Here is an 11,592-nt window from a genome sequence, read left to right as displayed (position 1 = left end):
CAGTCAATCAAATATGGGTATTCTGACAAGTTTCCTGACTCGAGTGAGATGTACACAAACAGGGGAGACGAGGAAAGAGACCGAAGGGCAGGTGAATAATTACGTGAGTCAGAGAAGTTGTTTCACATGATGTTCTCCAAAGAGAGAAAAGTGGTCAGAGAGACCAGAGAGACCAGAGTCCTTAACCAACAATGAACAGACTCTTATAGGTTAATTCTTCCCACGGACAGTTTAAAACCAGTGTCTCATATGTTCAGAGACCGTGACGATTATTAAGAGGAAATGCTTTATAGTTACGAAATCATTTCACCTCAGGTTAATAGCAGACCACATCAAGGACATTCTGATGTAGCATTTCAAAATTAAAGCCCTTAAAAATCTCATGCATCGCATGCATGAGCAAACGTCGACTCACAACTTGTCTCATGAATGTGATTTGAAGTTAGCTCATGCATGCGATTTTAGAATGTCCTGGTTCTCTCTGAGTGACACCTTGAGGTGGTCTGCTATTGACCTGAGGTTAAATGATTTTGTAACTATGCACCATTTCCTCTAAAATATAATCTGAAATTAGACAAATTGTCTCATGAATGTGATTTGACGTTAGCTCATGCACATTTTTTTAAAGTTTTCAGTTATGCCAGTTATTCTTTAATCCAGCCCTTATCTTACTTGAAATGAGAAGAACATTTATTCATGTATTTCTATGTATTATTTATAATCCATCCAGTTTAATTTGAAAATTGTTAAAATATAATTGATGTGTACTTACTTTATTTGATTTAACAGTTGTTGACTACGCAGAGACGTTACTACTGCTAGACGTCTTGAATATATTTATATATATATATATATATATATATATATATATATATATATATATATATATATATATATATGGCACTAAATAGCACAAGTTAGATATTATTGTATGTAATGTTCCGGACCTTTGCACGAGGAGATTTTCTCAATCTGGACCTTTTGGAATTTGAATTGAATACCCCTGGTATAAAGTGTACCAAAAAAAGTAATATGCCATAAAAAAGTCTCAAAAAATGTAGTAGTATAGTATGTAATATAGTATGTCAAAAATACGTCATAGTATAGTATGTCATAAAAAAAAGTCTTTAAAAATCATTGTATAGCGTGCCATAAAAATGTTATGGTATATATAATGTCAAAAAATTCATAGAATAGTAAGCCATAAAAAGGTCATTACAAGTTTCATTGTATAGTATGTCAAAAAACAAAATTATGAAAATGTCGTAGTATAGTATATCATTAAAAAATGTCATGCAAAAGTCATATGCCATAAAATGCAATAAAAATTACATTTTATAGTATGTCATGAACAGAGATGGGCAAAAATACATCAAAATGTATTTTGATACAAAATACCCCTCAAATAAATGTATTAAAATAAAATACAAAATACTGGTGCCAGAAAATGTAACAAAATACAATACATGTATTTTGTATTTAAAATATAGGAAATACTTTTTTTTCGGATTTTCCATTTTCTCACAATTTGGTATAGCAGAGCATTCAGGTTTGGGCTATATAATGTACACAAAGCTCTGGTGAACCCCACACAAAGGAAGAACAGTCACAGAATGTCAGTGTAACTAAGCAAAGTTATTAAAAGACAACAACTTGATTGATTATGTATATATATATATATATATATATATATATATATATATATATATATATATATGTGTATCAACATGTATGTATCAACAAGAAAATATTCATCACATATGAATAGCATCACACATTAGGCCTATGTATACTATAAAAGCAAAATATAGAATTGAAACCAGTTGTGCACAGGTAAAGAGCCTAAATAAATTACTGTACTGAGACATGTTGTCCACCTTGCCAACTGTAGAATGTATGAAATAATAAAACTAAGAATACTTTCATAATATGCCTAAAATAAATTGGATATTTAATGTGTTTTTGTTTTTGTTAACAAATGGACATCTACTGTCATGGCTAACTGTGAACTATATTATCTGCCAGTAATTGATATTATGACATTCACATTGAGAAGTTACAGCATAACTTGTAATACAATGCAATATTAGATGGTCAGACGTCTCTTGATAAGGTTATCATGAGCATACAAGCTCCCAATCTCCCTCTTCCTATAGCTAGCTACTCGACTGATAAGTTAACTTGCTAAACACTGGCTATGCACAAGCCTAGACAGCATGCTAGCGTCATTAGCATGTTAGCTTCGATCATCGCTAGCTTGATATTATAACCATTACCAGATCTGAAGACTGTTTTATGACTCGTGGAGAAAGTATTTTGAGTATTTTAAATACAAAATTACTCCACTCTAAAGTATTTTGTTACAAATTACGTTAGATTTTTTAAAATTACAAAATACTCAAAAGTAATTGAAATATGTATTGCAAATACAAGTAATAGAAATATTGCCCATCTCTGGTAATACAAAAGTAATAAAAAGTCATATATAGACATATAGAATGTCATTAAAAAAAAGTTCATATCTACAAAAGTCTGTCAGGTGTGTCTGCAACATTCTGATTCAAACTCAAAAACATGAGGTTGAAGTCTTGGTATAAGACATTTCATACAATCTATCCAAAAACTAAATTAAGCTCACCAAGCCTAGCAGTGGCTGAATGGCGGCGATTTACTGAGCAGTGTGTGTACTGGTTGTTGTTTTTGCTGTTAGAAAAACATACCGTCCAAAACAATAAAAATGTGCAAACAGTTTCCCCCTCTGTGTCTCTGGGCGCAGAGCAGAGGCTGGGGGTCGGCAATGCACTCAGCTGTTTTATGTCAATGGCAGTATTAAAAATATTTTAAAAGGTGTTTCGAGAAAATGTGAGTGATCACAACCACGGGAAGTCCTTAAGCATGCAGCCATAATTTTATTAAAAGTCATAGTGACATTTTTTTATAGTATGTCCATCAAATATGTCCATAATAAAATTGTCACAGTTTATATCATAAAAAACATAAAAGTAATAATATAGTAGATCAAGTCACAGTATTGTATGTCATAAATATTTAATTGAAAGTCATAGGAAAGTATGCTATAAATATTACATTAAAATGTAACTGTACAGAATGTTATAAAAAGTCATAAAATATATCTCATTCAAAGTCACACAACATGCCTTAAAAACACAACTTAAATTATATTATGTGATAAGAAAAAAATGTTCATTAAAAAGAAAACTATAGAATGCCAAAACAAATTAAAATCATAAAAACGTAATAGCAACAGAGCCATTTTGTTCTTTCGACATGCGGTAAAATACTTAAAAGTGAATTGGAAATGTTTAAGGATGGAGGTATATTGAATTTTCAATAAATAGTTTTTCCAATTTGGGAGTGGGGTCGATCTCCCCGGGACCCTCCACACAAGTGTCCTCTGCCTGGAGACGTGGCAGCGTCTCCGGTCATATGATTTTAGTCCACACACGAACCCCACCCCGTTACTGCCCACCCAGAAAAGATTTTCACAAAAAAAAATCACTTGTCCGTTATTTGTGTGAAATGTGAAACATCTGCCGATATCTAAAAGTCCTGCAAAATACCCCCATGCGTAACTCTAGACAATAGTAGACACGGAATTTAGCGGCGTTGACCACCCAAAATAGTGCCATTTTTAGACGTTTACTGCTGACGTTTACAGAGGCTTCAAATAGCTTCCGTTTTACACTGGTAGTGATTGGACCCCATGAGTTAACATATTGGTTGAACTAGTCCGACATTCTACAATTCAATGGAGGAACAGCCCAGAGATCGGGCACAAGAAAGGCAATATCACCACCACGGAGAGGACAGACACTCTACTCAACATACAACTTGTCTAAAACATGATCAGAGCCACTTCCAGCGCCAGCATCAGGAAACGCAGACGAAGAAAACAGGTTGGGCCATCCGGAAAAGTGAGCTAACGCTTGCTAGCCTTAGTCAGCTAATGTCAACGAGCCGACTAGCATTTGCTAACTAGTGTTAACTCCGTCGTGATTGAGAGCTTAGCCTGAGAGTTAGCTATTTATTCAAACTATATGCTTTAGCCCCGAATAGTTTAAGGCACGTTCCGGCGGGTGAGTTGGCGTGCTGATTTAACCGATAGTTGGCCACTGTCGGACCAGAAACCAACCATTAAGTTAGCTAGCTAGTTGGCTAGCTGACGTTGCGTGACAGTTGTCGCTGGTGGTGGTTTGACATATCGGGGATTGACCTTGTGCGCCGGTTTCACCCGTTTTTATTTCGCAAATGCAACTAAAATAATTTCAGAAAATCCCATTGTGTCACCGCGTGCTCTAAAAACGTATAAACTGCTGTGTGCACGGCGACTCGCTTTCTACAGCAGTCAAATTGCTATCATTCATTTCAGCATGCTTCTGTCCAGTTTGGGAAAGCGAGCCGGCTCCACTGGAATGTTCGGAGCTGCCATTTCCTGTCGGCCATGTTAGAGTATCACTGCGAGCTAATGCTATAGTTACCTGGCGAGTAAATCATGTTTCTATGACCACAGTGCTTTGCAACTCTGGCATGTCGTTGTTGTCTTTTGCTTACGCGGGTTGCTGATGTTAGGCGGCTGTCTTATGGCACAACCAACCAACTACTGCCGCCATGGCGTGTTAATGTCCAACGAGTGGATGGCGAGTTGACATTAGCTAACGTTAGCCGTCTGTGACAGGCCTGTTGCATGTTGTCCGGTCAAAGTGAAGCCATGCAACAACACGGTTACCAGTTGATGAAGATGCGGTTGCTGCAGCTAAACGGACGCTGACTGTAACAATCGACCTTACGTCTGCTTGCGGCACACGTTATGTCAGCGCACATAAGCGAGAACATGCATGTGTGATAAGTGAAGCGCGGCTGTATGCAGCTTGTGTGTGTGCTGTGCCCACGGACATGAGGGGCAGCAGCGTTTAATGTAAAGGCCCACGTTGACACAGCCGTGCCTATGCAATGCATACAGGCCTATTTGTGGCTCACGGCCATTCCAAATGTATGTCACACATGCTGCTGTGAGCCTTCCTTTTTACATCGTGCGGCAACTGGTCTTTGATGTCGGATCCGATCATTTCAAGAAAGTTAACGGGTAGCAGACCATTATGCAGTTGACAGTTGTGAGGCTAATACATGTATGTGACTTGTTAAATACATGGTGGAATGTGTTGGGGATACAACACCATAAACGTATCTTATCTGTCTCTCTGCTTGGGATAAATAGTGCTGGAAAACATAGCTTTCTTACTAACATTTACTGCTGTGATGATTTATCAGGAAAGACAACAGTTAGCTATGAACACAATAAATGGGTTGTGATTAAACTTATGGTGCACAGTATGATGGTAGGCAAAGCATCTTAATCGGTTTCCAGGTTTTGTGTCTTTAGGGTCCTATATTGCTCATAATTGCATTACAAATACTTTACCAAACATTTGATTTTTGTAAGTTGCATAACTTCTACTTTGTGGTAAAGGTCAAATTAATGGATACATAATTTTTGTAAATCTACACACTACTGGTTGAATGATTTCAGTATAAACTCAAACTTAATGACTGGTTATATGCATTCAACTGATTTTGTTTCCCATTTCAGGCAGTACAAAAGTAAACATCTGTAAGGAGGAGGGGGAGAAGAATCCACATCTCTCTGATACTGTTGGCATGTCGCATCCCCCCAACAGCACTTTTAACAGACACACAAGTAATGCAAATGTGAAACAGAAATCAACGCAAAAGTTGTACACGACTGTTCCAAAAGTGAGCGGCAAAGGATTGGACTATAAGAAGAATATGGACCTTAAACATGACAAGGAAAAGGCTCTGGATTTGAATCATCATGAGGGCCAACCTATGGATAAGAAAGACTCTGTGTTGCTTCAAAATGGTGTTGTAAACTGTGGCTTAATTACAAATGGCTATTCTAGCAAGGACAATGATGGCAGCGGCTCTGAAGGTGGATATACTACTCCGAAGAAACGCAAGGCCAGATGTAACAACGCCAAGAACACTGATAATGTGATAAGAGACAAGGAGAAAGACATGCAGCAGGGCAGCAGTACTCAAGAGCACGGGGCTTTTAATCTTGAGACGACAGAGAAGGGAGTGACTTCTAGACTTGATGGCTTTAGAGCCGCCCATAAAGTAGACGCTCAGTCAGCAGCTAGACGGGCTGTTGTGTCAGAGACTTCAATGGGTGAATCTCAGAGGAAGAACTCTGATGGCAAATTAGTTGGAGCCTTTGGTAAAAAGACTGAGGAAAGGCACAAAGCCAAGCTTTCCTCAAATTCAAAAGAGGACTCATGGACTTTGTTCAAGCCCCCGCCAGTGTTTCCTGTGGACAATAGCAGTGCCAAAATTGTTCCCAAGATCAGTTATGCAAGTAAAGTAAAAGAGAACCTCAACAAAGTAGCTCAAGGTGGAGGAGAGGTACTGCCTCCTCCTGTCAGACTGTCACAGGTCCCCATGTCTGCTATGAAAACTATCACCTCAGCTAGCTTTACTAATGGCCCTGTTTCTGGAAACGGTAATGGCTGCCCATCAGTGGGTACCTTCTTTGCCCCTGCTGCTAGTAGTATTCCACCAGCCCCATCTTTCCCAAGTTGCGAGAATGTAGCATCTCCTTTGGAAAGTAACTGTAGCTCCACAACCAGTCCTGTAGATGGAGAAGGATACGAGCTTAGAAAAACTCTTTTAATTTACCCTTTAAATATGCAACCTGTGCTCCCTAGTGCTCGTCACCTCGACCCACCGGCGGCTCAGACAAATCAGAAAGCCTTGGGGGATATCTTCCAGAATCAGTGGGGGCTTTCCTTCATAAATGAGCCCAACTTGGGGCCAGAAGGAGGAGGTGGCAAGGTGCCTGCGGAGGACAAGACCTCTATGGTCACACCTCAAAGCGAGTGTCAGGCTCTTGCTGCCAAGGCCGCCCAGCCCTGCTTTGATGTTGGCCCATCATTCTTAGAGCTTGGCACTTTAGCTCAAGACCCAGAGAAAAGGACTTGTGCCCCCTGCAATGTGTCTAACGCTTGTTCTTCAAGTGAGGAGGAGATCAAGCTGCAGCCATGTGGCCAGGAAAAGACAAAAGTTGAGGCCAAGGGTGCAGGTTCTGCTATGTTGGCTCCCAGTAAAGACAATGGTGCTAAGCCAGCACAGGGCCAGCTCACCACTGTGTCGTTTGGCTCCTCTAAACAACCGGCCCACTCTAAAGACATTGGCAGGAGGTGTAGCTGGGGGTCCTTTGATATTAAAGCTGCTGTCACTTATCACACTAAAGGTAACTATCTACTTTATTTATCAAATCAACTCATATAACCATTTAATTTGTAATCCTTAAGATTGAATTCCTAGTTGAGTTGGGGACACAGTTGTCGGTGGCATTGTTTAAGTAAAGTAGTCGGTCAATAACAATTGCAACTACACGGCACGATTAGCAGTTGTTGGTCATTTTTTTTTAGCGTTTTAGAGGCGCGCAGCCTGTTGCCTGCAACTCCACATCTAACAGCTCACTGTGGCTGATATGTATGTATCTGTCTATCTGTCTCAATTATTATAAGCGCTAACCTCCTGTGACAAATATATTGCGTCTTTTGCGACTGCTTCACAGTAAAAGCCACCCGGTGTTTTGGCAGCTGAAGGCTTTTAATGTGAAGCACATGTCCAGTGTGGATTAGCAGTAATTTAGTAACTTAATACAGTGCTTATTCCACTGTGGGAGAGAGAAAAGTAAACAATGAGGCTGATATTGAGGAGATAAATTTACAAACTATAACACTGGATTACATGCTGCATAGTTTTCCTGTCAATCCCTCTTGAAAGCAATTTGAGTCCAGTGCGGGAATGTCGGCTCTGCCATTTTTTGTTTTACAAAAATCTTTTAGGATTTTTTAAATTTATTTTATGTTTAATATTTCTTTGTATTATAGATTTTGTTTTAGATCAGTATTGCATTTTCTGAAAATATTCATGTCTAGTTAACGTTGAAATAATATGCCTTTTGTTTTCCCTCAACAGAAATGGAATTCATTTTCAACTTGCAAAAACAAGGTAAACTAAACTTGTTGGACTCACTTCTTCTTTACATCTATTTATTTTTTTTGAAATGTTTAGGCACTTCAGTTTTGTTAACATGAATTAGGTCTAGAAATGTTAGACCATATTATAAAAATGAAGAAGAAAACAGGAATATGATTTGTGAAACAATTCCAACATTTAAAGTGGTGGGAGTCCACGCCTGAAGTTACTTATATTCATAAATGTGCTTTGGTGGTTTGATTCGGATCCAAATGGGATGTAATTGTAGAGGGTCCATTTCAGTTAATGGAGTTATACTTGCTCACAATGCAACCTTTGCATGAGTAAGATAGACTGATAACTGTGTCATGTAATTGTAATGTTTCTTAGTGTGCATGTACACCTATTGGCTAACGTGTAGTCCATAAATAGTGGTAACCTGATTACAAAAGTCCTAACGCGTGTTCAGCTACCTCCTTCCTATAAATCACTCGATACAAATATTGCTCCAGTTTGGCTACAAGGCAGCATGTGCACAGAGGCTGCATTAACGCCTTTAGCAAGCCTCTTTAGGACAGTTTATATCGTGGACTAGCATCACATAATAGTGAATTCTTAAAAGATATAAAGGCCACACTGTAATCCCCTACAGAGACTTACTGCTTTTGTTTGGTCCTCTGGTACTGCAGTCATGCCAGTTATTCTGTTGTCATCAATGCAGACATGAATTTAATGATGTTTGAGGCCATGTTAACTTAATATCCAGTCACAAAATGGCTTTAAATCAGGATTATCTGTCGCCTGTTGTTTTTGGGAGTTTAGTAACACTTTCCAATTCGTCAGTGAGACTTGATACCGTGTTGACTAATCCAACCCTTTGCCTCCTTTCTTCCCCTTCTGCTGTAGATCCAAAAAGAGTAGTGGTTTATGATGAGACCAAGGATGGACCTGATCAGTGAGAGGTAGATGGTCTACAGTACTCACCCTCTTCTCTTCTCTGTGCTGCGATTATCTACCTTGGGAATCATAAATCCTGTTGGACAGATAAAGAGACAACTGTGAAAACATTGATAGTTTAGCATGACAGATTTTCCTTGGAACCTCTGGCGAAATAACAGACTTCTTTGGGGGCATCAGACAAACATGCAGACACTCTGGAGGGACGTGAAAAGGAGGCGATCGGTGCCTCTCCAACACGATAAATGCAACTTTGGAGCTGTGATACCTGTTTGTCTCATGGCTCTTTAAAGGAGGATGTTCGGGAGTTCAACAAAGGAAGGTGTCATGGATTGCACCTCCCTAAGCCTTTATCCTGTTGAACTGCGGCAGCCGTCAGTCTGACTATGGGACGCCTCAGTCATTTTCTTTCTTCACGCATTCAAATGAGTTCATTGTAGATATGTTAGACGTTATACATACACGGTTGTGTGCGAGCTTGAGTTAATTGTAGAAGAAAGGAGAGCACACTTTGCAAAGAATGCCTTGAAGTTGTGGTCAAGTTCTTTGGAGTTAAACTGTAAGTTAAGTGGAAGCTCATAGGTGAGGCCCCACCCAGGAAGGGAGATCCTTGTCTTAAGTCCATTTTTTTATTTTTTTTTGTAGGGAAATTAGAGCCCAGAAATGAAACACTTGTTTTTTTTGCTTTTTTTATACAGTTTTGTCTGCCCTAACATGAGTGTTATCTGCACTGCAGTATGATCCCAGAGCACAGGTACAAGAAGTGCCCAATTCGAAGGAAAGCTACGCCCCTTCATTTCAATGTTTATTATACGTGTGCTAAAGATTTTTAAAATCGGGTCCGTTAAAGGCCAAATCTTTTCATCAGCTTTTTATCCATTTCATGCAGATCATTATGATGTCACTGAAGAGTATTCTTAAATTCAGATTCATACATGTATACCTTCTAATATGAGTCCTTGAGTTGAGGAATGAACAGAGCGAGATGCATTTCTACCAATAAGGTCTGCTGCTTTTTGTGCCATTTGCTCAGCAGCAAGACTCAGGCTGTCCATACACATTATTTTGCTTCTTTTCTTCTTTTTTTTTCTTTTCTATGTAAAAACTGTTAAAATCCTATTGTCAGAAACGTGTTTCATTTTACGACTGATTTAAAAGATTATTATTTTTTTTTTTTTATTTATTTTTTTTTTTTGAAGACTTAGCATTTGGTCTGTTTTATGGCATTGTTTTTCTTGCATGTTTACTGGTGGAAATGAATGAGTCAGAGGTCACTGTTCATCACCATACAAAGATAACAGTAACACAATACTTGCAATACTAATCTAGGTTCCCCGACTAGCCACTTTTGTCAAACCGTGTTGAAATGTGAAGATGAGTTGTAAGTTTATGTTTTTACTGTTGATAACATTTTACATTTTCAAACCAGTGCAATAACACCGTGTGATCCATACAAAGTGTGAAATGGGTTATATGGAGCTACAAAATCATCACCCAAGATGCTGGTGGGGTTTGTTAAACAATGTTTAAGATACGTTTTCAGTTTGTTGCACAAATTCCTTAAGTCAATTTTGCTAATGAGCTCACGTTGAAAGATCTAATTAAGTCTAGGGAGCCCACATTCGCTAACTGGCCAGCTGTGACATCGCTTTCATCACCATCTCCAAATCAGGATTGGTTTATTCAACATAACGAAGTTACTGTCCAGGTTTCGTTTCTCTAGAAGTTATGATTTGGTTAATGTGTGGATTAATAGCACTTTATGTAAACTAATTGCTTTTGTCTTTTAATTACTAGAAAGATCTATATGTACTGACAAGAAATACTCCTTGAAAGAATGGCTCTGGGCTGTTACTCTTCAGAAGAAAAAAAACAAAAAAAAACCAAGTTGATAAATACAGAATTATTAAATGTAACTCAGGTAGTGTTGATAAAGCCATGACTGTTTAATTTATTTTTTTTGCCAAGTGGCCCCTCTCATGTAATGTTCTCAAATTGGAAACATTGACTTGGAGTCCTATTATATAGAGTCTCATATGATGTGGAAAAAAACACCAAATACTTTTGAGGAAAACTTGTCATGGCATGCAAGGTGCTGTCGTCGTCATTTTTGGCTCTAAAAATCTAGTTTTCCTGTTTATTTGCCCCTTTTGAAAAAAAAAAAAAAAAGCACATTTGCTCCATGCGCTGTTTTCTGTGTATACTCGACTGTAATATTGCAATCTTTAAATGGTTCATCATCTCTCATGTGCATAGTGAAGCACCCCTTGGTTTGTCATTGCTCTTGTGGTGTTTCGGTTGGGTAGCTACAATCTGGGTCTGAGCTCTCAATACATTTCTCTCCACTGTGTCCTGATGTGGCAGCGCTGCAGCTGCATCAAACTGACTGCAAGTGGTAACTGCAGCCAGTTGTCTTGACATTTAACTTCCACGTCTTATGTCAGTCTGCTCTCTGGTATTTAAAAATGTTTTGGGGGTTTTTTCGGCTTCCATTGTTCGGCGCGAGACGGGCGAGTGTATGGACAGACTGAATATGAACAGTTGTGTTGGATCTGGTGGATGAGGACGCGAGGGCATTTGAGGAGATTTTGTCCATTAGCATTTAGACTT

General features: G+C 38.7%; 1 protein-coding gene across 1 annotated transcript in view; it reads left to right on the top strand.

The window, feature by feature from the left end:
- Positions 1 to 3,594: 3,594 nt before the first annotated feature.
- The window catches only part of nufip2 (nuclear FMR1 interacting protein 2), a 9,218-nt gene continuing 1,220 nt past the window's right edge, over positions 3,595 to 11,592 (top strand). Inside the window, exons 1-4 of the mRNA XM_068729478.1 lie at positions 3,595 to 3,917; positions 5,609 to 7,288; positions 8,026 to 8,058; positions 8,932 to 11,592. The exon at positions 8,932 to 11,592 is cut by the window's right edge and continues 1,220 nt beyond it. Coding sequence (XP_068585579.1) covers positions 3,770 to 3,917; positions 5,609 to 7,288; positions 8,026 to 8,058; positions 8,932 to 8,984 — 1,914 coding nt within the window. The 5' untranslated portion in view covers positions 3,595 to 3,769 and the 3' untranslated portion in view covers positions 8,985 to 11,592. The remainder of the gene's footprint in view (positions 3,918 to 5,608; positions 7,289 to 8,025; positions 8,059 to 8,931) is intronic.

This window comes from Cebidichthys violaceus, unplaced genomic scaffold (genome assembly GCF_023349555.1).
Source record: "Cebidichthys violaceus isolate CVI_PGR_0920_01 unplaced genomic scaffold, fCebVio1.0.p SCAF_46, whole genome shotgun sequence".
Lineage (NCBI taxonomy): Eukaryota > Metazoa > Chordata > Actinopteri > Perciformes > Stichaeidae > Cebidichthys > Cebidichthys violaceus.
The sequence above is the reverse complement of the archived record's forward strand: the minus strand, read 5'-3'. Positions and strand labels throughout refer to the sequence as shown.